The sequence below is a fragment of the Ammospiza caudacuta genome, chromosome Z (assembly GCF_027887145.1).
Source record: "Ammospiza caudacuta isolate bAmmCau1 chromosome Z, bAmmCau1.pri, whole genome shotgun sequence".
NCBI lineage: Eukaryota > Metazoa > Chordata > Aves > Passeriformes > Passerellidae > Ammospiza > Ammospiza caudacuta.
The window spans coordinates 66,651,763-66,679,247 of NC_080632.1; the positions used below are offsets into that span (position 1 = coordinate 66,651,763).

At 38.9% G+C, this 27,485-nt stretch overlaps 1 protein-coding gene across 1 annotated transcript in view; it reads right to left on the reverse strand.

Moving 5' to 3' along the window:
• Positions 1–285: 285 nt before the first annotated feature.
• CAMK4 (calcium/calmodulin dependent protein kinase IV) overlaps positions 286–27,485 on the reverse strand; it is a 137,969-nt gene continuing 110,769 nt past the window's right edge. The window contains exons 6-11 of the mRNA XM_058823969.1: positions 16,016–16,106; positions 14,135–14,209; positions 10,689–10,764; positions 6,897–7,023; positions 4,729–4,881; positions 286–2,008 (exon numbers count right to left, since the gene is read on the reverse strand). Of these exons, the coding sequence (XP_058679952.1) occupies positions 1,835–2,008; positions 4,729–4,881; positions 6,897–7,023; positions 10,689–10,764; positions 14,135–14,209; positions 16,016–16,106 (696 nt within the window). The 3' untranslated portion in view covers positions 286–1,834. The remainder of the gene's footprint in view (positions 2,009–4,728; positions 4,882–6,896; positions 7,024–10,688; positions 10,765–14,134; positions 14,210–16,015; positions 16,107–27,485) is intronic.

Here is a 27,485-nt window from a genome sequence, read left to right on the forward strand (position 1 = left end):
GTTATTAATCTTGCTGTATTGTTTCCAAGGGAAAATTCCATGAAAGTGTCATGTTGGCTTGCATACAGCTGCTATGCCCCCACCAGATGTTTCTGCTGACCTCAAAGTATGTGCTTTGAAAACTGAATGGATGCATGTATTTCACATTTCAACCCTTCCTAGTTAGCAAAACTTTTTGTTCAAATTCAGAGAGTTCTGAGAAATGGATAAAAAATCTCAAGTATAATACATCCATTAGCATGCATTTTCACCCTGTAAAGACAGGACCTTTAATCCTCCTTTATATATTAATTTAGGGCACATTTTATTTATTAAATCTACCATACGAATAACATTATAACATTGTATTACCCTTTAATTTCATCAGGAAATGTAGTTATTGAATGTTTTATTAAAGTCTTGTTTTTTTCAGTAGCTGCTATATTTTTTCAAGGCAAGTTGTGCAAGGCCTAACAACAACATAAAAACAATTAAAGCTAAAGAGGAATGATGACTGTATTAGGATGTTAGGTAACTATCAGTATTAAAAAGTTTAACAAGCACAAATGACATTTTTGTATGTCAGGTTCTTTTTGCCATTTTTGTAATATATCAGTACAATAGTCACATGCTGTCAAATAGATAACAAACAAGTGTAAGTGGTCATACACACTGATGCACATTAGTTTTTCAGTTCCTATCAATCACATTCAACAAGAACATCAAGATAGCTGAAGAGCCTGACCCTACTTTTGCAAGCTGATTGATGCACACAGCTGCTAACTCAAGACACAGCTCTGGGTGGATGCAAGATCGTGCTGGTGGATCACTTTACAGGAGGCATCCTTTGTTAGGAAAATGTGGGCTAATTACAAGTGGAAACTGCTCACTCATGAGGTTAAACTACCCAGGAACCAACTAGATTATACTATTTGCTCCCAGACCTTGTATAAGAGTGTTTCCTCAAAGCAAAATCAGTAATTGTGAAATAGCTTCCTTCAAGCATTTACAGCTTATTTAAATACAGATTATTCCCTTAGGGCTTATAAAATGTCTTCTATCTGCAGATTAGAATTTTAATGAATAAATAAAATGGTATGCCAGAAATTTGCATGTATTCTAATCCTTGTTTAGTCCGTGGTTTTGTTTCACTAACACTTTACTATGGAATGAAATGGCAGAGTAATTTTGGTTGTTATTAAAATACTGTATATAAACAAGAAAAGTCAGAATAAGGCATTCTCAATGCAAGCTTGAACAATGTACATTTTCATGCCCAGTGGAACTACCATTTCAATTTCTTCTCAGAAGTAGTGGAATGTTTTTTTGTGGGTTTTTTTTTCTTTTTTTTTTTGCATGTAAATCCCCAAATACTTTTTCAATTTTACAGATAAAAAACATTATTTCATACATCAGTTTTAAAAGCATTGGTTTGGTATTTCCTTCCATTTTGTCTGCTGAAGGACTATGAACCTGGAAGGAAACAGTTCAAAGAAACTCACAACATAGATAAGACACCTACTTCCATAAAACCAAACAAAATAGCATTTTGTTTCAAATGCCACCTAGGAACACTAGATAGATGAAGTATACACATTATGGTAGGTAGTTAATAATCCCCATGTTTTCACCTGCCGATATTACTGCAAATTACACTGTTTCCATGACATGCCTAATGGAACAGTTTACTATTTTCATAAGCAGTCACATGCACTGAAGGTAGGATCATCAGGCGGGGCCTGTGGCACCCCAAAGCAGAACCAGAGAGGCCAAGCTTGCTAATCTCTCTCGCTGGATGACAAGGTAGCTGGTGTATGAAATGACATCTCCGCCGACACGAGCGAGCGCCATCGACCTAAGGCATTTCTCCGGGAGCTGCCGCTGTCGCCTCCTGCGTGGGCCTGTCCGTGTCGGCGGGCTGGCTGTCGCGGCCGGGCGCCGGGCTGGGGCCGGCCTTGTGGCCCTCGTGGGCGCTGTGGCTGCTGGCGCTGCCGAGGCGTGTGGAGGCCACCACGGCTTTCACTGCGGCCTGGGAGAGAGGGGACCAAGCAAACATTCCTTAGGGAATGCGGCCCGTGGGCACGCAGCACTGCCCCGACAGCAGCAACTGCGTTCAGTCTTCTTGGGAATGTTGGCTTTGGATACCTGCCTGGGCCTGGGTGGATTTAGAAGGCCACCTAGCATACTGGGTTGAGGTTTAAAATTGCTGCTTTCACAAGGTTACAGGTTGGGTGACATGAACTTTTTTTCAGCTATACCTGCTGGTTTTTTGTTTCTTTTGGGTTTTTTTTTGTTTGGTTTTTTTTGTTTTTGTTTTTTTTAGAAATTACTTCAGGTGTCCTGCACTCAAGTCTCACAGCAAAAAAGAAAGTCATCATCTTCTGTCATAATAATAAAAAACACCAGTACTACCACTGATTATTCCATGAAAATTTCACAAAGGAACACAATATCTTTCACTATTGCACTGTTGCATATTCCAAGCACAATGTTGCAGAGCAGATGGGCACCTTCCTAAGTACAGGCATATGAAAATACACACTAGGAGGAGGATTTCATATCACATGTAATATAAAAAAATGAAGACACACATAAAGACAGTTATATTAGCCCTTGCCTTGAACAGTTTTATTGCCTGAAAAAAAACCAGACATACAGAGGTGAGGAAAATAAATGCTAATTTCTGTGTGCGACAGCTCAAGCTATTTTTGACTTGGCAGCTTTTGCTTAGACATCAAAGTGGGTCTGCAGGAAGAGATGAAGAACATAGCAAATTTTGTGGATTCTTTGGAGAGGTAATCACACACACGCACACACACACACACATATACAACACACACAAAAAAGAAACAAACAAAAAGCTCCCTCAAAGAAATGAAAAGGAAAAAAAAGATTTTAATGAAAAGCAGATAACATAAACATTGTAAATAAAAAAGAATCAGCTACAACAGATTATGAAGAAATACTATAAGGCATAAACCAAAGAAATGGGCAAGAATTTTGAGAGAATAGACCTCTTAAAGGAAAAACCACAGACATCCACATTGGTGGTGAGAGGACATTGGAAAACTGATCACAAACAGAACAAGCCACTTAGTGATACTATAATGTCTAAAGGCACTTTCAATGTAATTTAGTGTCACAAGCAGTGTTGGATGTTTATGAAACAAATTCAACACAGCCTATGAGAAACAAAATCCCGACTGAGACCTTTAGAGTTACTCTTTAAAATTTGTCTTTACATAAAGAAAGTCTACTGATGGACTTTTATGTTGGGAAAGAGAAAAGAATTACATATTATTCTTACTAACAAAACAACAGCCAAAGTGTGTAATCACTACTTTGATGTCTGCTTTGGTTTTATTTTTTTGACCAGGAGTTAACTGTCAAAAAATTTATTGTTTCTTTTACAGATATATTTGTGGCAAATTATTAACTCTACAAGAACTGCTAACTTCAATCAATCCTCTTAATAATTGCAGATTTGGTAATTTAATCTTTAACAGAGAAGCACTGAAGAAATAATCTTATAAAAAGTGATAGATTGTAATCACAAAAGAATAAATTGGTTTAAATAAAATGAGCTTCAAAAATATCTCTGGTGTAAAAAATATAAAGAAAAACAAAATCAAAATGTCAATGTGAATTATATCTATAATCTCTGAGAACTTTGTAAATGACAAAACAAATTTCTTTGCCCTGTAGAAATTCTCTGCTACAGTTCTCTACTAAAAAAAATAGCAAAGCCAAAGTTTAGGCTCAGTTTTTTTGTGAATGGATTTTTCTATGGAATTTACTAAAGCTCTCAGTTAAGTTGCTTTTACTCTAATTCCCCAGGGCTAGAAGGGCAGCTTCACTGTAGCTGTTGCTAACAATTCCTGTGCTGAGATATCCCTGGAATTATCTCCTGATCAGATGAAAATCTTTAAAAACTAAATAATGGATTAGGAGAAAAGAAAGTTTCCTGATGCTATGTCAGTCAGGTGCCCAGTTGCCAGCTATTTGCACCTAAAGACATTTCCCTGCTTCTTCCCATGGCAGATATGTGGACAGGTAAAGGAGAATCCTGGGGATATTTATGGATCTACACATCTGAAATACTGACTCAAATTCATGCAGAAGGATGGCTTAAACCTCCTGTTTTGTGTTGACAGGTACAGGTGGGTTAGGGATCAAAACATTCTTTAATAGACTAACTTTCTTCTAGACGGATGGATGCTCATTAAAACATGACTCAGTATACCATTCTTTCTGGCCAGTATTCTAAGGATGCACCAGCAATACAGGACAGATGGATGGACAAAAGCAAGAAAGGAAGAAGGGAAGAAAAGATGGAAAGTAAGGACTTTGTGAAAGGTTTGTACATCCTCAGCAGTCTGTGTAGATAGAGTTTTCAATCAACTTCACCCATTTTTATTTGTTTTGGCTTTGGTCATTGACTGAATCAACTTAAAACTTCTTCAATCTTTGTCAGACATCTTAAATAAAAAGCTTCCATAACACCATGGAATATTGTCCTCAAAAATGTGCAAGGTTTCTGCAAGGCTACTTGTTGTGGTTTGACATTGACAGGAAGTAGGGGGTTTTTTTTGGGAGATGCTGTGGTCACCAATAGGTGTTCAGATTTTAATATTGGCACCTGGTTTAGCCACTGAAGTTCTGACAAGCCTCTGAGAACACACAGGGGTTAAAAACCAATTTAATTGCATGCTTTCATAGCCAGAACAGAGACTATGAGCAGAGACTTGCCTTAAGTTTACGCCGGGCATTGAATTCTTGAAGTTTCTTTTGTGCGTTGTCCATATGTGCAAAGTTTATTGCCTTCCCTGTGACCCATGGGTGCTGCAAAGCCTGTAGAGTGGTGAGGCGTTTCTTGGGGTCTAAAACAATCAACTTTTTAACCTGCATCACAAGCAAGAAATAAAAAAGACTGTCAACCTTATTCTTCATTCAGATTTACCTAGTTTTGCATTTGGGGGCTCTGGCCTTGATTTGGAGAGCATCTTAGGTGAGACATTCTAAGAAACCAACAAGAGTTTTCATTTGTGTCTTTGCAAGTATTTTGCTTCTGGCATTTCTTGGTCCTCCATAAATAACATCTGATTAAGACGGCCACTAAGGGGGAAGAAAGAAGAGCAAGTATCAACTGGTTACCAACATATTAAGGGTATGTACCAATGCAGCTGACCTGTACCTGTCATGTTTCATGTCTGACTTGTCACAAAAACCCTAAGAGGTTCTCAAAATCTCTGAGAAGTCTCTCTCTCTCTACTTCAGGATTTGGACAAGTCTTAAACTGGATTAGAAGGTTTAAATTATGCCCATGCTTGCACCATTGTAAAAATTTCCTTTGTGCTGTGTATGACAGGCAGTCCCTTTCATACACAGCACAAAGGAAATTTTTGTTTCAGTCACTAAAAGACTTCATGTACATATTAAGAAAAGCATTGCACAAGTCTTTCTGTCTTAGCCCACTCTGGAACTAATGCTGTTTACATCATTCCTTCTATCACCACAGCCAGAAAACCTGGACTTCTACAAACATGACAGTAGGGTACTTTTGGGAAAAGGCACTGCAAACATACCCTTGGGACTGGAGATGGTCCTGCTGGATACAAATTGTGTCCAGTCAACTGACATTCCACGAGTTTTATTGTATCTCTGGACAAGTGGAGTTTTAAAAAAAAGAAGAAAGGTGAGGATGGAGTAACAAAGTACACAGATGGCTCTGCAGAGCCACACTTACCCAGCTCTCCAGACTGCAGACCCTCTTGGAGCAGTGCAAGTGATAGCATAGGGCTCCACTGCTCCTATGCGCCCAAGGGTGAGCGAAATCTTGCTTTAGGGTTCCCTGAAATCTCCCTACAAATACCTTTAAAGTTGCTACCCTGAAGTGCATGCAGGAGAACAGGCATTGTGGTGAATATTGGTTGTGTCTCCAAGGAAGTCTTTGAGTTAAGGAAATCCCTTCAACTTAACACTGAACTACCCACAGCATGGGTTTTGAGAGTCATGGTCATCACTGTTAACTACAATTTCCTATGCAATGTTCAAAAGCTTTACCTGCAGACTGCTGTTTATCTGGCATCAAATGATATTTTTTTTGGCCTTAGAAGAATTTCACATCTCATAAAACACCAAAAAAGTACTTTGAAATTCTACAGTCCTTCCATTTGAAATATCCTGAAGTACTTCACTAACACCAATGACGTAGTATTTTGTGACACAGTTTATATACGTGTATATGGAACAGAGCACTTGTGTTTTCAGTGCTTATGAAATAACTGAATTATGCAAGTCATTATTGACAAAAGTCAGACTCAAGCATACCTATCTTTGCAGATCAGTGTCTCCTGGATCCAAATTACTTTATCCAGTAATAAAAGAATAGAGTGCAGATAGCATGCCAGCCCTTGCATTTTGCTAATGGAGCATGTTTAAAAGTAGTCAGTCTTTCCTCACCTACCAAAAAAAAAAACTTTAACGGACAGAAAAAATATGTCAGAAAAAGCAGTGGGAGGAAAGTTTCATTCCGTTTTATATTCCTCCCCAAAATGCAGGTTTGAAAACTGCACAAAAAGAAGGACTTGTTTCTACATTCCCCTGAAGGTGTTTGCCCAGAAAAGATGAATGGTGAAAGACTTCAGAGCTGGAAGGAAAGGCAGGCATACAGGAACACTGTGACAGCTGCCAACAATCTATGGCTTGCTTCACAGAAGGACCTGAATATCCATGTTCTGAGTGCAAATTACAGCACTGGACTAACAGGGTAGATTGACAGCACCATAATGTAGCAAAGACAAGAGGAAACAATTATGAACAATTAATTAACCAATTAATCTGCCCCCACCCCACAATGGACTCTTTCTCAGTGGCAGAAATACTAAATACTCCAGTCTCATTTTTGCTTTACTTACTAAATCCTTGGCATTCAGAGACACATCATCCCACCAGGGGGACACAAAGTCATATTCACAGCTCAGGATTCTCTTAAACATATACTGATCTCCCCTTTCATCATAAAATGGTTCAAAGCCACAAAGTCTGAAAGGATAAAAAAGAAATTAATTAATCAAAGTTTAATTAGTCTTGGGTTGTTAGAAACAGTTCATGATAGTATTTTTCTCTACTTTGTGTCCTGTAGATCACTTTGGGAAACCATTCCTGGATGTACTCATGAACTCCTAATTCTACATAGCAGAGAGAAATGTGGTCATAAGTATTCTTAAACACTGGGAAAGGTTTTTCTAACTGTAATTTTTCTATTTTCATGTGTTTAATATAGGATTATTAATATAGGATTATAGAGCATTTATCAGAATCCCTGTAACTCTTGCCAGAGGAATAGGAATTAGCTGAGGAAACCCACCTTACACATGAAGTTAAAGGTTTTATATATCCAGTTAGGAATGATTTTTAGCCATGCTCATCCCTGTACTTTTTTCCATCCTATCAGCCACAATATGTAAAAACCTTTGTTAAGTTTTCATGATCAGGCTTCATCTTTACTTAGGTAACCTACATACAATCTAGAAGTCTTGTGATCTCACTAATGACTGCATTTATAAATACATTGAATAATACAGATCCCAGCAGAGATCCACACTGCTGGCCTCAGGGAAAGCAGACTCATAGATGTGGTTTCCATTTGTATAATGTCCTTTTTTTTATTGCTTCACTGCACTTTAATCATGCCTGCACACATAATCAGATTTTTTAAAGTGAATTTCCTATTCAGCCAGTATGTGATCTGAGCTTAATAGAGAAAGGCTATCTCCTCCTCTGCTTCCAGAAAATGCAACAAGCAGTAAGATGATGAGAGGAAAACAACAGCAGATCATAATGACCAAGACAGCAACAAATCTAGAAAAGCCTTACATTTTAACTTGTTTTTGTATTTTTAAACACAATGTGCTTACTGTTCTGGAAAAGGAGGCTGAGGTTCAAGGAAGAAATGTGGTTTTGGGAGTGGTGCATAACCGTGGGTGGAACAGCTGCATCACATTCCACTGCTGAAGAGGAGAAACACCTCACTGCAAGCACATTTTGGGCACATTATTTTTCCAGGTCTGGCAGAAGTGTATTAAAACACATGGATCCAGCCTCCAAAGCTTGTGCTTCAGTAGGTGGTGGCCAGGCAGAACCCCTCTGCAGCTCCCCTCCTGTTTGCTGCCTCTCCCATCACCATTTCTGGGTTGGCAGCAGGTCCCTGCTGTCCCCATGGAACGCCCCTGAGCAGCTCCCCTCACTGGCTCAGCCCAAACTGCCTTTTGGATCCGGCTAACCTATGACAGTAAGAACCTGCAAAAGCCTTGCTGTGACTGTGCTGGAAGCCTCCTAAGTGAGCTTTCTGTTTTCACTGTAACTCACTACTATCACCTGTTGCTTTCCTACCAACAATTTCAATAGATACACTTCTACTTAAAAATCCACTTCAGCAGAGAGTACTTTTTTTTATTTTTGCTACATGCCAGAATAGATGAGTAAATCTAGAGGTGTGGTTTCAAATTAGATCAATTGAATCAGTGCAAAACCTAGTGCGGCTCCTCTTGATTTTATTTTATTTTGAAATAACATTTTATTATTGTGATTCACTTTAAATCAGTTACCTACAAGTAAAGGAAAAGTCAATGTAAGCAGCTTAAAAAACAACTAAAAAAGACCAGATGGGATTTTATGTCCTTTTAAGTAACTTAGTAAAATAACACCTTTAATTAAATCCATGCAATTTTAACTACAGGCAAAGACTTTGTATTTTTTGATCACTGTCTGCATCTCAAACACACAGAAGGATTTCTACCTGCTCTAGAAATAGAAAAAGGACAGCTCCTCTTGACTTTTAGAACTATACATGTGGCTTCCCTTAAATTATGGTAGTTACCATCAATAGGTCTAAATATAATTTGCCTCAGGAAAAATTGTTCTGTCAAAATATGTGTCAGTTTTTTTTAATCAAATGTGAGTCTACTTTGATTAATGGCAAGAGATAGTTTTTGAGATCCTCTGTAACATGGTTTTTAACTCTTATATCCACTTCATTTTGGGGGAACATACAGGAATGTTGGGGATTTTTTTGTCTCTATGTAAGTGGGTTTCCTTTACTGAGCTATGAGACTGAGACATGAAACATTGTCCTCTGGGCTCCAGGATTAATGACTTAGTAATTTTACATGTACCCTTCTGGCCTCAGTTTCTAATCCATCAGACATATTGATCCACAAAGCTTTACACACAATAGAAGAGTTTTAAATGTGGAGTACTGTTAAAGCTAAATGGAGACAGCCAGGTGGATTTTTACATCTTTTTCCTGTAGATCAAACTGGATTTTGAGGTGGGAGTAGGACAGGATTAGAAGGAGGAAAAATGGAAGAGTATCTATAGTCATGCAGCCCCATCCAGGGCAGGAACTCACGCTTATATTTACACACATGCAGAGGTTTACACTTACACACTTGTATTTGCACACATGCAGAGGTTTAGTGTGGCCTGCATATAGAAAATGACATGCCAGATATTTAGATAGGAACTGTTTGGAGTTTGTTGGAGCTTGCTTACCCTTGAAAGATAGTGAAAATAGTTCTGCTTAAGAAAGGCTCTTAGTTTGAAGTGCAATAACTTCATTAGGCCTTGAGTAACTAGAAAAGGCCATAACTTAATCTAGGTGGCTTTGCAAAAGGAAAACAAAAGTCACGTCTCTAGTCTTAGGGACCGCCTTGCTGGCAAGTTTCACATCTCTCTGTCATGAGTGGAAATCTTAGAAGTGACAAGAAATGAGCACCTGGCAGGCAATATCTGAGATGTGATCTTCAACACAAAGTCTGGATCTTAAACCAGCCATGACACAAAGATACATACATTTAAAAGGAGCAGATAACAAAATGGGAAATAGGAATATTGTAGCCTATTATTTACAGGTACCCAAAAGGGGACCTTTGAATTATTTGAGGCTTATGTGCAGAAGAAACTATGAATGTTTTCTGACATTACTATCAAAGTATATATATATTCTTACATGGACTTTTAGTATAAACACTAGAGAATATATTTTTTTCTTTGCAAAAGATAAAAATAACTGTGTTATTCCACACTATACTGGCTGGACAGAGAAAGTAGTAGGGGAAGTATAATGGCCCACATGTATAAAATCCTCCGTATCTTTAAGTTACATGTATAAAATGTTATTTTCTTCCCACAAAAGGCATTCTAGAAGTATTGTGTATTACTACATGAGCTGTCTATGTATTGTCATTGCCAAGGGTCTAAATTAAGTCTCATAATTATTCTCCCATAAAGAAGGGAGTCAATACCTTATATGCAATTTTCCTTCTCAATAATCTTCCTTTGAAAGATTCAATCAATACACTAAAATAATTGTAATTCTTACCAATTGAATCATGACTAACCACAATAATACTTAGACAGAAATGCCTACTTAAACCCAAGTGTTTGGAACTTTTGTTCTATACTCGTTCACATTAGTAGCATGATTCTGCACATGTCTTGCTGCTGTTCAGGAAGAAGTGTTAAAGTTATCAAATATTTAGACTGTGTTTTGCCATATTCCTCTAGGATTTGACTTACTTCAGTAAAGTTAGGAATATAATAATTAAAGTTCAGAATCTTGTATTTTCCAATGCCACAGCTCATATTGTAATGATATCCTGTGGATGCTAAAAAGTGAACTTCTCTCTATCAACATTTGCACTTACAGGATGTAGGTGATAATCCCCAGGGACCACATGTCCACCTCAGGGCCATAGGCACATCCCCGTAGTATCTCTGGTGCTGCAGAGGACAAAACTCTTGTCAGTAACACAATAGTTGAGTGAAGAAATAATAGCCACAAAATCAACTGAAGTTCATGCACAGTTGTGTCTTTCACAAAAAATTAGGACTGCCCATTTAAGCTCTGAATTAGACAAATGATTCCCTTCACTGAATACAAAACAAGAGAAGTCATGTCCAATCAGAGCCAGAATGAAATGAGAAGTGTACTTTGGTTTCAAATTGTATTTTATGTTTGTGGAAGGAACCACAGAAAGCTACAGCAGCACTGGAGCCTCAGTTTGACCAATAAGGTGGTGCTTTATCTTCAATATTTTACTTAGTGTTTTTATAAATACATCAAAACAAAAATGGGGCCAATGAAAATCTCCATCCTTGATTGGATGCACAGACAAACACTGGAACCAAGAATGAGGAAAAGGCTCAGATGCCTTCTTTGCCTCTGACCTCAACAGTAAGGCCTGATTATCCTCAGGGAACCAGCCCCAGCTAGCAGACAGGGACAGAGAGCAGAACAGACCCTGTGCAGTCCAGCAGGAGGGAGGCAGTGACCTTGCTGAGCCACTGAGACACTCACAAGTCCATGGGACCAGGTTGGATTCATCCAAGGGTGCTGAGGGAGCTAGAGAAGGAGTTTGCCAAGCTGCTCTGCCTCACTGATCATCAATCCTATCTAACTGGGAAGGTCCCAGATAATTTGGAGGTTGGCGAATGTGATGTCCATCCACAAGTAGGGCAGGAAAATAGATGCAGGGAAGTACAGGCCTGTGAGCCAGACCGTGGTGCCAGGGAAGATGATGGAGAAGATCATTTTGGATGCAATCACACAGTAAATACAGTGCAGGGGATCATGCACAGCCAGCAGGGGTTTGGGAATGGCACATCCTGCCTGGCCAACCTGATCTCCTTTCATGAGCAGGTGATCCATCTGGTGGTTGAGGGGAGGGATGTGGATATTGTCTATGGGGACTCTAGTAAAGCCTTTGGCACCATCTCCCACAGCATTCTCCTGGAGAAACTGGCTGCTCATGGCTTGGACAGCTGCGGTGTCTGGGTGAAAAACTGTCTGGACACCTGGACCCTGGGAATGGTGATGAATGGAGTTACATCCAGCTGGTGGCTGGGAGTTCCCCAGGGTCCAGTGTTGGGACCAGTCCTGTTTTCCATCTTTATCCTGGTCTGGATGAGGAGATCGAAGGTATCCGTCAGTCAGTTTGCAAAGGACATCAAGTCAGGTGGGGACTTGGAAAGCTGTACAGAGAGATGTGGAAAGGCTTGGATCCCTGAGACAAAGCCAGTGGCATGAGTTTCAATGAGATTGAATGTCAGCCCTGCCTTGGAACACAATAACCTCTTTCAGTGCTACAGGCTGGGGGCAGAGCTGCTCAGCAGGAAAGGACCTGGGTGTGCTGGTTAACAGTGGCTTAACACGATCCAGCTGTGCCCAAGTGGCCAAGAAGGCCAAGGACATCCTGGCCTGTGTCAACAACAGTGGGGCAGTGACCATCCCCCCTGTACTGGGCACCAGTGAGGTCACACATCAAATGTTGTGTCCAGTTTGGGGCCCCTTACAAGCAGGAGAGCCTTGAGGGGCTGGAGCCTGTCCAGAGAAGGGCAAAGAAACTGGTGAAGATATAGAGAAAAAATGCAAAGAAGAGCAGCTGAAGGAAGTGTGAATGTTCAGCTTGGAGAAGAGGAGGGTCAGGGAGTCTCTGCAGCCACCTGGGTGGAGGTTGTAGTGGAGTGAGAGTCGGCTTCCACTCCCATGTAACCATGATAGATCAAGAGAAAATGGCTCAAGCTTCACTAGGGCAAGTTCAGGTAGGACATTAAGCAAGATTTTCTCACAGAAAGGGTGGTTAAACATTGAAAGAGGCTGCCAAGGGAGATGGTAGAGTCATCATCCCTGGAGATGTTCAAGAAAAAACTGGGCGTGGCCCTTAGTGAGCATGGTGGCATGCAGTCAAAGGTTGGACGACTTAACAATCTTGGAAGCCTTTCCAACCTTAATGGTTCTGTGAGACTATTTACTTGGCACTTTATTTAGGCTTTATTTTTGATGTTCTGTTTTAATGGGAAGGAAAACCAGACCATTTCAGGCAGTTGGTTCTGCTGCTGTGAGGAGCAGATGGAAAGGCCAGGCAGTTTTGGGGGATTCCAGCTCTGTAGCAGTAAAGAGGAGTCAATGTCTGCCTAAGCAGCTTGACAGGCACAGACTTATGACCCTGGTCCCACTGGATCTGTGAGGTACATGGGATGACTGCCACATTTCTGGAGCACAGTGGGCTGGCTGTACCTATAAACATCAATGCAATCTGTTCGCTTCCCATACTACACTTGCACAGCCATGAACAGAAGGGCTTTTAGTATTTTTTTAAGATTTCCAGAAGTTTGCTTTACGTGAATGGATTTGTCTGACACATTTGTGTTAGTTTAGATGTTGCCTGTTACAGACTGATCATGAATCACTGCTTTGCACTGGCTTGATTTTTTGTGCTACTCTCAGAAATCACTTATGCTCCTCTTGTTAACTTCATTGAAGGCACAGCATTGCAGCAAACGAAGTTCTCTGCAATCATCTTCTTGCCTTCAGTCCTCTGCATCAATCTGTACATCCAAAGGACTATAGTTTGTCAAGTCTCGATGCCAAAGTGTTCAGAGTCCAGTATGTGTTTTTGTTGCTGTGTCCTTTCTGGAGAAGCTGCTGATAGATGGGTGGGCAGGATGTGGGAGCTGGCAGCCCAGAACCATCAATTATTCATAGTTTAATTTGGCATTTAAACAGTATTTCTCCTGGGTTTCCTCCAATTCTGGAAAGTAATGCTTGAGTGTTTTCCGGTCACCAGGACTTCTGCACAGTTAGTTAACTTGAATTGTAAATCAAGGATTGCTATAGGCATGTAACTATAGGCATAAAGCTCCTTTCTTCCCTTCCCTGCAGAAATATTCTGCCTCAATCCTTCCTACCCAGTCGACATAACTCTGAGAGCTCTTCTACAGGAATAAGCCTTATCCTGTTTTTACAGTATACAAAGATGGACATAAAAGCACTAAGAACTAACTATGGATGTGTGGCATTGGTACTGTAATTGTCACAAGAGAAGACAACCAGAACATTAACAGCTAATATGTGAGACACAGTTTTATGAAACTAACTGGACTGGAGTTAGGTGCTGCTCTGAAGCAGACTTGGCCTGTGTGTGTGCTTTGCAGGCAATGTCATACAAAGTAATGGACAGTGACAATGTCACCTGAATTGCATTATCAGCTGTTCTACGAGGTAACAGAGTGATCTCACCATCTTCTGCAGTGTCCTCTTGCCTTTGAATCTACAGTCATAAAAGCAAATATAAGTAACAAAACAACATACCACAGTACCCTGGAGTTCCACAAACTGTCTTCATGGTCACATGATCTTCCACAATCTTGGAAAGTCCAAAGTCAGCTGTTAAGATGGTTTGGGAATATTAATGTTCTTACTCCCTGTAATAGTGTGGGGTTGTATGTTGTATATGCAATTCAATAAACATTTATACGTTACATGAATGGTATTGACATTTCCATAGATAAGCATTGATTTAGTGAACCTACTCATGCTGCAATCCAGAGGCAAAGTTTGCTGTACAAATGAGTCTTCCTGGCTCTTGTTTGACCAAAATGTAGCTTGTATTTTATTCTGAAAACTGCACAAAGCCAGTGCAGTGGGAGGCCTAAGGGCATACAAGCAGAGATTCAAAAATATATTCTAGGTATATATTCAGTTCCCACTCAGTCAGTAATCCAATAAAATTATCAGAACTATTTTGGGTTGCTTTTTTAGTCAAGGGTCAAAGTGTGCAGTCTCTGCAAGACAAAATTTCAGCAGTATTTTGATAGAAGGCTTTTAGAGGCATAAAGATGGTGACAGAAGAAGTATTGATCATCCTTTCTCCAATGTTCCACCTGAATTACTATTCACAGAGTGAGGGCCTTTGTGACAATACACACTGTACTTGCACAACTTCTTCATAAAAGTAACAAAAATTGAAGCGTTCACAACTCTTTTTTCATCAAAAATAAACTGAGCTTATTCAAATTGACTTATTCTTAGGTGATGAAAATCACCTTTGTCTTAAAAGTGCAAAATAAAGGATTTGATTTTGTTTTGTAAGACTGAATATAAAAGTGAATGTTCTAACTCGAACTCAAGATCAGGATAAAAATAGGTCACTTTTTCCTAAATGGCTATCCTTTTTGCATTATAATTTATCTAATTAGAAATACAGTTTACTTTTATAAACACAGCCACTCATTGTAAATTGGATTTCAATTTAGGCAGGGCAACAACCTTACCAGGAAGATGAAGAATCATGGCATTTAGGAAATGTTTCAAAAGCCCTACACACTGTGGATGGTGCTGCATTAAATTATCAAGTTTAGAGCCTTTCCAGGAAAGATTAGAAGTAGGAAAAGACATGAAGTACCATCACCCTGAGAACCAAGACGTTCCTAGAAATTTATACAAAATTGCTTGAGGCCACTTCATGCAAATTTGGATCCGGAAAACCATTATGATCACCAGCCTGGTGAATGTGGAAACACTCACTCCTAGGAGAGCACCAGGTGGTATTTTAAAACTCAGAAGGGTTGCACAGATGCTCCTTGTTGCTCAAGCAAAAAACTAGGCATGCCCAACATTTTTGGAGGTCATACCCTTTGGAAGTGTCTGCCATCTACAGCAGAATTGGCACAATACATTCCTGATCAGGAGAGCCTTGCTCCTCCTTGCCCCTCTTTGGGGCTGACCACACTTCAGAGAGTTTCCCTGTGCTCTCGGCAAAGATCTCTGCATGTCCCTCAAACCTGCCCTCAAAACAGAAGCCAACCTTGCTCAGTTTGCCTTCTGCCCCTTATCAGCACATTTTTATTTTCACACCAGTGTATCTTTCCTCTTAAGGTACTAGTTTAAAAGAAAAAAGGGGGCATAGAGGTGGTGCACAGACCTTTATGCTGTTCTCATGATTCTTCTTGTTCCCAGTGCTTTAATTTCTGCCACATCCCACACAATTTTGGCAATGAATTATCTAAGCAAGCATCTAGTTTTGCATTGGTTTTGAAACCATCATTAACAGCTGTGCTGCTGAAGTAACATGCTGTTCATTAAGCACTGGCTTCAAATAGGGTGATCGTGAGGTGCACATACTCCAAACATCAGTTAGCACACACTACTAATGCAAAGGCATCAGGGAAGCAGACATTTAATGCTGCTCACCAATTTTTAATGGTGCATCTGGTGCTGGTGTTGCATAGAGTAGATTTTCTGGCTTCAAGTCTCGATGCACGATCCCATTTGCATGCAGATACTAAGAAAGAGAAAGTCAAAGCACGTAAGTGAGAATGGTCAAGCATGAGTTGACATCTTTCTAATTCTCTATAGCAGCAGATTAATATTTTCTCTGTGTGTGACACAGAGTTACTTCACTAATTTTCAGCAGCTCTTTTCTCTGCAAACTTGCTCAGCATAGGATCCTTGGATTCATACTGTAATCTGTAACGAATAGGAAAATAAAATTTGGGAAGGCAAAGATAACATCATGTTCATTTGGGAACAAAAACATGTCAGAAAATATCCTTGAATTTTAATACAGCAGTAGTTCCTAGGAAGCAATCTGATAGATGATGAGATGCCAAAGTCTGGCTCAGATGAAAGCAGTTTCTGCACATTATAACGTTATCAGAGATAGGAAAATGGCCACATAACTATTAAACAATTAAAAAGACATATTTGAGTAGAAAGGATGCAGTAGGTGTCCTGGGTCAACTAAAATGCTTGGGGTCCCTTGGTGCAGATTTTCTACAAGTTTTAAAACCACTCGACTGGAAAATTCCAAAAATCCATCTGTCTTGCCAAAGGACATGCAAATCCACTCACTATTGAATTCCTGCCACGCACTAATGGAAAGAAAAATTTCTAGAACATATGGCTTCCACTTATACTGCTATGGACAGAAATAGAAAAAATATAATATACAATATACTGATAGATGAAATGGATAAACTAGTGAGAGAAAATCTGTATTTCTTGTTGATAAAATATTCACACAAAACTCTGAAGTCTTAGAAGAGAATTGCTGAAGGGTAGAATCACATTATCCTATTCAAAAGTCTCCTGCTATACATTTTAGTAGCATCTCTCTCAGCTGTGTTTTCACTACCAAAAAACCCTAGTCTCTGTCTATATTTATCCAGGAAATGACAAATGGTTGAATATTCACCTAGACAATACAGCTATAGTAATGTACACTTTAGTTAGCATCTGAGGTGAATTCTTGACTGTGTATCTCCCATAAATTGCCAGCGATTAAACAACATTACGAAGGAATACATTGCTCTGTCCTTGGGCATTGTTTTAGTGACACTGTGTGTTTTTCACAAGTGTTTTTTCTCACAGTGCAATAAGTGTTCTTTATTGTCTTTCTCTGCAATCCTAAAGCCACAGGATTTGTCATGATGTGGCTTTTAGAGATCAGCCAAAGACACTCACCTTACTTCACAGTGAAATTTAAGTGTTTGTTCCAGCTGTTTTCCACAGTGAGGTAACTAATCAATTATCCAAGGTAAAAACAGCCAACAACATATGGAAACTGATGGATAGTACACTACTACATCATTTAATGCAGCCACATCTGCATGCCTGTAAGGAATCATGTCCACCCTCCATAAAAATATATCTTCATCATGCCAGACATAACTGTAGCAAAGATGCTCCCTCAGCATAGCAGTGACGTGTTTGACCTCAGAGGTGACACCAAAAGCCATCAGACTGGAGTGGACAAAAAAAGATGTCTGAACTGATCTGCGTTCATGTGCTGAAAATCAGTTGAGCTGCCTCTAAGGAGTGAGAAGGATCAAACATTTCATGATCACTTCATGGAAAACAGACACTGCCAATTCATCTGCACAAAAAATCCTTGATCAAATTTGTGCAGAGGAATGTTCCAGCCAAGTTTGCAGTCTTTTAGCAGGTCCTTTTACCACATGCCCATAATCCTAAAATCATTTTATGCTGTGAGGCTGAAAACATAGAAATTTTCTTTTCTTTCCAGAAACACATTTTTGTGGGAAGGAATTTTGGGAAAAACTTTAGGAGAAGCTGTTCAACTTTTCCTCCCTTTTAAATCATAAAATGGTTTGTGGGGCTCCTTCTCAGACACAGAACCATCTGCTAACCACTCCTGTGCCTGATGACTGACTGACTTTTTAATTAATTGGACTTGGAGTTCAAACTGGGTTTTTTTGTTACAAACTTAGCTCCCAAGTAGGAAAATTTCTTTTCCCTAGTCCAGACCACCATTTGCATAAAACTTACACATAGGAGTGCCTAACAAATGAAAATTGCCTCAATAACTTAACCCATGCCTTTCAAATTGTCACTGCAGTAATCTGAGCTCTCTCTCTCATGTGCCCTCATCACAACACCTGCACCTATTCCCTCTTCACCACACCTCCCCTCTATTCCCAGCACCTAATCCAGAATTCCTGCCCCGACGTAGTAACTCCTCTGTCATCTCTCTGCAGCCCACATAAGTCCTGCCATGGTTACACCCTAAAATCAGTCCTTGCTGCTCTTTCCTCTCTCATCCTTTGTTTCTCTTGCTCGACTTCATATTTGGGCTGGGACAAGACCTGTATGGCCAGTGATGCCTCATGCTGCCAGGTCCTGGCTTTAACAGCTACTGTTAGCAACTTGTATTTTCATAATACATCAAATTTTTTGAGTATTGCCAATAGGGTCAACAGCTTTGTTGTGAACTAGCAGACAGAAGGGTAACATGGATAAAAAACCCCAAAACCAACCCAACAAAAAACCCACAGTGGTTTTATGGATATGGATGCCCCATTCTTCGTGGAAGTATTATTTAGGCTTGTGGATCCTAGGCCTCTGAGGGGATAGACAGCTGGTTGGACTTCTGTACAAGGTGTCTGCCTCCAAACAGCCTTGCCAGTAAAGGTCTCTAGCAGAGGCAGTGACCTCCTGTCCTCCAGCCTGGGCCATCTGTCACTCACTGAGAGCATTTCCTGCTCCACAACCCCCTTGCAACACTGTCCCTTTTCAGCACTGCTCCCTCAGTTAGTAGATATCCTGGGCCTGACCTATTTCCAAATTTTCATCAGTCCCATTCTCCCCCTGTAGTGTTAGAGCTCCAGGTATTGAAGGAATACTAATTGGTCTAGTAGAAATATGAACAGTATGAGCTAAAGCATCTTGGTTTAGAAACAGATTTAGTTAAATTAGCACAATCCACTTTGTATAACACTTATCTCAATTTATATGTGTTTTATTTTGATTGCTCTCACTTTATTTCTCATATACTGATTTTAATAAAAGTTATGTTCCTTAATAAAAGTTATGTTCCTTTGCAAGACTTTCCTAGTTTGTAGTACAGAGTTGGACATTGTGCATTTCCACTGTAAGACAGGTGCTCTGCTACTACAGGTGCTCATTTATATGTTATGTCTCTTAATGACTAGGTTATATGATCAAATGGGAGGATCTGGGCCCAGGTATCATGCCAGAACTCACTTCACAAGCCTAGGTATTACTGAATTACATCATTTTTACCACATAAAAGATATAGATAAGACTTGGAAAAGACTTTATATCTGTGGCTGGATGTAGATTGTAAATGCATAGCACTGCAGAACAGTTTAACAGGGCATGCACATTAAAATGTGCTCATGATGTGGTACTCTCACTGTAGCTAAAATATTCAGCTTTCACTTTCTTCAGATTTTCAATAGAGAATGCCAGCCAATAAAAAATCACAAAGACTTCTCAGGTAATCTGGGAGAAAAGTTTTATAACAAAATTGAGTAGCACAGTCTTTTTAGTCTTGGATAAACTTTGAGGTCAGACTCATCATGACACTAGGTTGTGCTGAGTTTGATATACAGGTGCTTCTCTGCAGGACCTGCTTAAAATGAAGACAGCCTTCATCTCAGCCTTTACTCCTGGGGTACACAACAGAAATTCATGACTGAGCAACTTCCATGACTCTAACTATGACTGCAACAGAAAGACTTTTTTTCTTTCCCTCTAAGCTTTTTTTTCCAAAAAGCTCTCACTCTGATGCATGAAACTTTCTTTTGGTCTTTGTTTTGTTGTGTAATAATTCAGGCATCTATCTAACTTGAAAGATTTTATGACAAAAGGACAAATGTAAACTGCTTAAAACTCTGGCCCTATCCCTTAATTTTATTTATGGCACCCATTACACAGAACTGTAGAAAAGTAGGGCTGTAATGAACCTGAATGATCTATTCCTCTCTATGCTCCTTGGCAGCATCAATTACACCTACAACAGTTGTTTGTTCAATTTATTCCTGCAGACCTCTGCTATTAGAGACTTTAGAATTTCCCCAAGCAATTTATTACAGGGCTGTGCTTTTCTGACTGTTACAAAGTACTTCCCTGCAACTCACCTGAATTTTGACAAGAGCATGAAGCCCATTGCTTTGTTTCCTATGTATGGAAGAGGCAGAAAGTAGATTATCTCCTTATTTTGCAAGAGCCTTTTGAATGCCTGTCATCATGTACACAATCATTCTTCTCTCAGATTGCAGGCCTTTTGTTTGATCTGTTCTTTTCTACACCATTTTGTGGTCATTCTTGTTTTCTCCTACAGGAAAGTGTCAACTTCCACTAATGTGTTGAAAATGCCAAAATGCATTCCAGTAGTTGTGGCCTGACAAATTTTGTAAAATGTATTAATAAATGTATTTGTCATTTATTTCCAACATATACCACTACTGTCTGCCTGTTGATTCAGTGTAACCTTCAAGCCCTTTTTCTTTTTTTTTCCACTGCCTTGACTGAAAAAAAGGACATTAAATTTTAGCAATATTATTTTATTCCTAATCCTACTCTACAACATATTTGCAGCTTTCTCCAATTTTATGGTGTACAGAATTTTTGTAAGTGGATCTTCTATCATATGAGGTTAGTAATAAAAAATACTAAAAAAGAAGAGCAGGCAAGGCTTCTCCTGAACTTCTACTTTTGCTCTTCTGATACACATTCTCTCAGTAGAGACAACCAGTCTCTAACCAGCTTAAAGCCACATAACCTTGATAATATTTCAGTAATTTATTGTAAAACTGTCAGATGAGTCAAGTACTGAAAGCTTTATTTATGTCCAGATTGATTTGGCATGGCTTGATCTGAAGAAAATCCTGCCTTCCTGGTGTCCTCCATGCCTTGTTATTCCCCAGGTGCCCCGTATTCTTTTCTTCATTATTTACTTCAAATTTCTGGGGGAGTGAAGTTAATTCCTTCCTTCTTCCTCTGGAAGTGAGTACTGAATATATCGGCTTGACTGCCCAGCCGATATTGGATGTGAGTGTTATCTATTTTACATCTATACATTTATTTTAGTGTTATCTATTACATTTATCTTAAAAATCTTGCTCTTTAAAGATTGTACCATGCAGATCACTGGGTGCAAAGAATTTTTAAAAGTATCTAAATTATTTGAATACATTCTGAAGCTAATTTTTAGTAATTTTTCTTATTGTAAGCTCATCCTTTACAGCTTATTCACTGCTATTAAATGTGCTAGTGATCTGAGTACAGCTCAACATTTAAGGAAACTAGCAGGGAAAAAAAAGAAAGAAACAGTGCTTCCATCTTCTAGTCATCTTTCAATAGGTCTCCTTCACTTTTAGCACTTCTTATGGGGATGACAGAACTTGCTACCCCTCTTGTTTCATTCTCATTTTCTGCCTTGGCCTTCCTGGCTTCAGCCTTTGAATTCCTGCTGTTATTCAAACCCAGGCATGAAGACCCTGACCTGTTCTCTGCTTCCACCTGTGTCAGTGTTTAACTCCAGGATGGGCTCTTTCTGAGCAGTGACCTTCATTCAAGGACTGATGATGGCAGATTTCTGTGTGCATTAGCAGTGGGGAGAAGTCTGTTGTCTGATGTGGCAGGTGCAGTGGTTTCATTACAGCAATTTCTGCCCAGGATGCTGATAATGTGACAGCCATGATCATGAATACCAGATTCACTCATGTTTTCAAAAGGAAAATTTCTACCAGTTACATTGCTGGATAGAATATATTTAGCACTTGCATGTTGAATTTATTACAAAACCAGGACAGTAGGGTTTTAAATCGAAGCCATCATTGGACATTTTCTGCTATAAATGCAGTCATTACATGCATAAGGAACTGAAATCAGGGACTTTTTTTGCTCTGTTTTCAGGAATGTCTAGACTTTTAATTAAGCTCTTTCTGTGGCCCTCACAAGAGTTGCACAAAAGAGTGTCATTGCATAATGAAAGCTACTGCACAGTAATTTGGTTTGATTACAGCCATATACTGTTTGAATAAGGCATGGTTAATTGATGCTGATTTTGCATCTGTTAAGAGGAAGCTTAAATAAACTTTCAATAAACTAGAAGAATATTGGGGAAAAAAAATCCTGTTTTCTAGTCCTAGGAAGGTGAGTCAGCTCACCTTGTACAGGTAGAATGGGAAAGCCAGTCTCCATCTATGTGGTCTCTAAAATCACCATTCAGCACAGACCTTACAGAGCACAGAGAAACATTCAAAATACATCACTGAAAATGTACCTGGAATCCTACATTCCATGTTGGTGCAGACTTTGGAAAACAAGACACAAGCAGCTTGGGGGAATCGAGAGATAACTAAAATGTTATAGTTAATGAGGACCTCTGCACTATTACAATCTCATGCATGTATTAGCCAATTTGCAAATCACAGGTCAACAAGTGCACAGAAGTTACAGATTGATAAGAGGATATGGTATGTGACCTGGAGCTACTGTAGGCTTATCCTAGGGCAAACCAGGCAGTTCTTCTGCATCTCAGTTTCTACATTTTTGAAACGGTTGAGGCATATAAGCTGCACAGATGTCAAGAGTGAAAAGTGCAAAGGGAATGGGGACACATAATAATTTGTTTTTGAAATGGTGCTGCTACCAGTGAATTCCATGTAAAATTCCCCTACTTCAAATTTTTCAGACTTTATTTAAAATATGTATAGTAATATGACAGCCTGCTCCTGTTCCATTTATCCCTTAGGCAGCACATAACTTTAAATGCAGAACAAGACCTGAAATTCTATATGCTTTGGCTTTGGAAATTGGATAGTTTTATTTGTGCTGATTATGGGACAGTGCATTTATCTAACTCTGTTTCTTACATGGTAAAAAAATTGTTTAGGGTTAAGTTTTTTCTGTACAAAATAGAACACAAGAATAGAAATATTTTTGAATATACAGGGATTGTTTTAAGAGGTCTTGCATAGGTATATATTAGAATTCCTGATTAAAAAGCTTTTAAAAAAAGTCACCAAATAAAAACCCACCATCCATGGTAATTTCAGAACCCAGCTCCACCTGCATCAGCAAAGTTTCAGTAATAAAATGGGAGATCAAGTTACAGTTACACACACATCAATATCTCCTCTTTGCTACCTTTCTTTTTTGGTAGTCACACTGGTTTTGAGACTGAATGAACAGAGGTCCACTTCATCACCACAACAGATGAAACCACTACCAATTTATTTTCTAGACTTATTATTTCAGCAAGTTATGGAATTCAGTGTCCGGATAACAACAAAACAGAGATCTAGAAAGGTCACGAATAATGAAAGCTCCTCCAAACAGAGGAGATGTTGCAGATTGCAGCTTGCAGAAATCTGATTCTTTGCACTTGTCTTCCTTTTACTGGTTGCTCTGGGAAATAGGAGTATGCCATTATGTTTGCTACTTGAGAAACTGACTTCCAAACATTTTCATAAAATATCCATTAACCTAGTCAGATTTATTTAACTGAACATTGTTTTAGTGGAACAAAGAATATCTGCCTTTGTACGCAGCATAAGTATGCACTAACACAACTAATTTGATTTATAATTTCAGATAATAAATCTTTGTATTATGAAAAAGAATGAAGAATTGCATCAGCATAGATTAATAAATCCAAATCTCATTATTTTCTTTGCTGATCTACGATATTCAGAGTTATGAGATAGGTCAGAAAGGAGGTTTTAAATTAAGCAATGGGCTATATAAAATTTCAACTGCATTCCCCACAATTAATTTTCTTTTACATTTGGAAGCATTTTTATTTTTTTGAACATTCTAGCTTTTAGGAGAGTGAAGCAGCCTTAGGGATGATGACACTACACCAGGTGTGGTGACAGCAAACCATGTACAGTAATTTCTGTACAATCTGACATATGTAGGAGATGGTAACACACACACCTTCCCACACAACCCCCAAATGAGTGGGCTTTGTGCAGAGAGCTGTCTGCAGTGGCATGAAATTCTCCTCTTAAGCTGTAAGTAGGCCACAGCATCAGAGTAGCTAGAAGAGCTTTGATATAGTGTTTTTTTCTCTACATGCATCCAGAACAGCCGCCCACCTGCAGAATTCAGGGAAGAATTAACATATATTTACCATGTTGCTCACACAGCCACTCTGCCGAATTTTCTTTTTTTGTTGTTTGGGGTGTTTTTGTTGTTGTTGTTTGTTTGGGTTTTCAGGTTGTTTTTTTTTGTTTGTTTGTTTGTTTGGTTTGTTGGTGTTTTTAGGGTTTTTTTCTGTTCTGCATGTACAGAATACAAAGATGATGTGTCTTCTCCTGCAATTGCCAGACCCCTCATTTAGGAAAATCTTCCCACTGCAGTCTCCACATAGACTGCATTCTCCCAGTGCGTGCCCCTCTCCAGTTTCATATGGAAAAGGTGAAGAATATATTTTGTTTTGGGAAAACTCAGTCGTTTATGGTGAAATTCAAAAGAGTCATTGTAATAGATGCAGGGTAATGCCACAAAATTGCAGTGGGCAGAGCTGAACAGCTGACTCGATCTGTCAGAGCTGCTGAGGTACAGTACACTCCTTCATGAGGTGCAAAAAAACCCCAGGAGTGTTAAACTCCCCCCAAAACAGCGCCCTTCTTAAAACAAAAGCCAAAACCTGGCAGTGCAGTTCTTCCTTGGTACAAGCATCTATTTCACCTACAGTTTTATTCAGCTCACAGAACCTCTCTGCTCAAGTTACTTAACTCAACAAAGCTCTTACAACCAACCCTCCACAGTGTGCTGAGGTTTTATGGTTTGTACAGAGGTCAGAAGACAAAAAGCATCACAATCACATTGCATTCTACCACTTTGCTGTGCTCACTGTCTTCAGCATCTTTTACTTTATTGACCACAGACACTTTATAAACAAACAAACAAACAAACAAACAAATCCCTAATAAGCAAGAGTTTTTAATTGAGTTCAAGACATGAAAAAAATTTAAATAGCACGAGATGGAATTATTCAAAACTAACCTACAAAAAAAAAACCTCAAAAACTTTGTAAATACACAGATGTGTCTTTGTAAAGTAATGCAACTACAGCAAATTTGAAAGGAAGCAGGGAGAAATTTTATAAAATTGAGTTTCTACCTTTTAGCCAATGGCATAAATCTACAGAAAGGCTTTTATCATTCTGCTATCCCTATACAGAATGCAATATTCAGCAAGATCACTGCAATTCTAGCAAATTTAAAACTTAAGTAGATTCTCTATTCTGACCAGGTTATTGAAAAGCAAGCACTGTTTTTGCAAGCCAGTAATGTCTTTGGTTTTGCCTCTGGGAAATTGAAAAACATACAAATGAAAACCAATCTAGAATAGATCTAAAGCTGCTGTCAGTGATATCTGGCGCTAGGTCAGGTCCCGGTAATGAAATAATCAGAGAGACATTTAGCTAATGGAAAACTATTTCTGGCAGCATTAGGTTTCACTGACCACAGGGATTCACAAGCCACAGCTCCAGGATACTGTAACAGGGCGACAATACAATACCCTAATTGGCCACAGGTGCATGTCTGTTCATTCTGAACCAACGTATTTTAGTTTTCTTGCAAGAAATTGATTTTTTTGGATTCCAATCAAAGCACTAAATTTCATTTTGATTATTTTTTCTCCTTTTTTTAAGAGGGATATTTCATAAAGTAATGCAGATCTTAAATGGGTAAGCTAGTCTTTAGTATGTGCTCTTGAACAAGCATATTTTGTTCTGCCTGTATTGTACACAACAAAACTAAGCCATTTCAGGAAGTGCTCCTGGGTGCCAGTACTCAACCATCTGCATTGTTCAAATGTTTGGAAAAGTCCTGGGTAAATTAGCACTGATCAAAACAACACCCTGTTTCTCAAGTGAAAGGGTATTCCCACCAGGCAATTTGAATCTGGCCATTATTTTGAAGGCTGGCGCTGGCACAATTTAATGGCATGGATATTGTCTGTAAAAAGCCAGCTGTCATTGCTGACAGTGAATGACTGTTTTGGTAGAGTCAGACTTAAATTGTTTCAAAGGTGAAATTTCAGTGTAATAAACCAAAGAGGATGAAATTTCTCTTGTCCATCCATGAAACTCTCATTCCAAAATACGCATTTTAAAAAAGTGTGTAATTTTTAATGCATCATTTTATCTATGGGATATTCATAATCCTGCATTTGAATTCTTCTTTATGCATAAATAACACACAGATGTTGTTTTGTGTTATATTATACTGCTTAGCTTGAATGGTCAAGTTTGGCCTATATTTGCATCACTTGTTAAGCCTAATATTGACCACACATTTAAGCTGCATAAACCATATTATTAAAAAAAGAATAATCTTCTTTTACTTCTGTTACAGACTTTTTACAAAATGTAATTTTAAACAGCTTAGCCCTCAAGGAATACATGCGTGGAAGAGTCTCCACTCATTCATTTCCTAAATGTGAGCCCTCGGCCTGTGCAATACAAATGCCAACATTAGTCTTTGAGGTGCCATTACATTAAACCACAGTGGTGGTGAGGCAAACTGAGGCTGATTGCAGCCTCACAGAACTGTGACACATGCACTCTCCTATTCTTAAATCAGGAAGGAAAATAAAATATCATTTCTGTCGGTAGCACCACACCTCAGGCATCTCTTTGCTTGAGGTACACCTTGCAGGCTAGACCTGTAAATTATCCCCAGCTTTCATGTTTTTGCAACACAAACTTTACACTTAAAGTGAGAGAAGAAGTCTATTATGCTCTGTCATGGGGACTCAATGAAAAAACCCAAACAACTTCATGGACAGTTATTTAGGATCCCAAAACAGTGACAATTCATAAGTTCCATTTCCATTCTAGGTTTTAAAGCCTGAATTTTTCTTCAGATGATGGCATTAGGAACATACACTTCTGTTGTACTTTACAAGATACCAGCAATATCTGTAAGGAAATCAGGTATTTTAAAAAAATCAGACCTATTTAGCTACACCTTTAAAAATGTAACTGGAAGGAGATATAAAATTCTCACTTGCTAGTAAGAGAAAGAGGTCAGGTGAGCCTGTGGTTACTCTGATATATAGGTGACTGCTTCTATTGAAAATTTATCTCAGATTGCATAGGAGTATAATTATGAGTTTTCTGTAAAGGCATATTATGTGTTTGTGCAGACTCTTGAAAGTGGAGGAAAATTTAATGTTCTGCTGGGAATCATCATAACTTCATCAAGGCACTCCATGTTTGTTTTTCAGACACTTGGAATTCTGAAATACCATGGGCCACTCAGAGAAATTCCAAATTGTAATTTGCTACCAGGTCCTCTTTTTTAGAAAGGCCAGGAACTGATCAAAATGGGATGTTTAATTTCTGTCTAACAAAGAAACGTCCCTGTGGTTT